At 64.6% G+C, this 779-nt stretch overlaps 1 protein-coding gene across 1 annotated transcript in view; it reads right to left on the reverse strand.

Annotated features, from left to right (window-relative positions):
* The window catches only part of MPL (MPL proto-oncogene, thrombopoietin receptor), a gene marked incomplete at its 3' end in the record, with an annotated part of 6,288 nt that overhangs the window by 3,089 nt on the left and 2,420 nt on the right, over positions 1-779 (reverse strand). Inside the window, 1 exon segment of the mRNA XM_010143357.1 lies at positions 378-507. Within this exon segment, the coding sequence (XP_010141659.1) occupies positions 378-507 (130 nt within the window).

Consider the following 779-nt stretch of genomic DNA (forward strand, 5'->3'; position numbering starts at 1 on the left):
CGTGCCGTGTCCCGCCAGCTTCATGGCGCCATGTGGAGACCACGCATGCCGTGGTCACATCGCTGAGGAGGACAGTTTGGTCCTGCAGCCCGCATGCCTCCTGCCTGAGGCCGGGCTGGAGGAGAAGGGATCTGGGGTTTGGCACCAAGACTTCTGTGTCACCAACTCCTTCCCTGTGCCCCCTCCACTGCGGGGCACCATCCCCACAGGACTGAGGGATGGCCAGATCCCAGCCCTGCTGCAGTGTGTGTGGCTCCCATGGGCTCTCCACCACCTCTCCTTGTAGCTGAGAGCCACTGGGATGGCACAGAGAGCGGCAGCACCTGCTCTCTGTGTGGGCAAGGGGGAGGCTGGGCTGTGTCCCCGCAACCTCCTACCTGTTGTACCAGTAGTAGAAGTGGCACATGCCACTCACCGCCTCCTTCTCATCCCAGAAGCAGGTGAGGTCCTCAAAGGAGCGGGAGAAGCAGAGGATGTCCTCAGGCACCCCTGCCAGCAGCGCAGCATCTGGGAGGAGTACAGGCATGAGGAACCCCCTGGGCACAATCCCATTCCCACCCACCTTCTTCCCCCTGCCCCACTCCAGCTGGCCAGCTCGCCCCTGAGGCCAGTCTGTGCAGGCCCCTGGGGCAGTGTGGGCACAGCTGTGGCACAGGTGCCCTCCAGCAGCCTGGCGTGGTGGGGAGGCATTCGTTCTAGCATGCGTGCTGGGTGCTAGCTCACACTGCCATCCTGGCTGGCGGCAGGGCTCCCTCTGTGCCAGCCCCACCAGTCCCCCC

This window comes from Buceros rhinoceros, unplaced genomic scaffold, assembly GCF_000710305.1.
Source record: "Buceros rhinoceros silvestris isolate BGI_N320 unplaced genomic scaffold, ASM71030v1 scaffold22269, whole genome shotgun sequence".
Lineage (NCBI taxonomy): Eukaryota > Metazoa > Chordata > Aves > Bucerotiformes > Bucerotidae > Buceros > Buceros rhinoceros.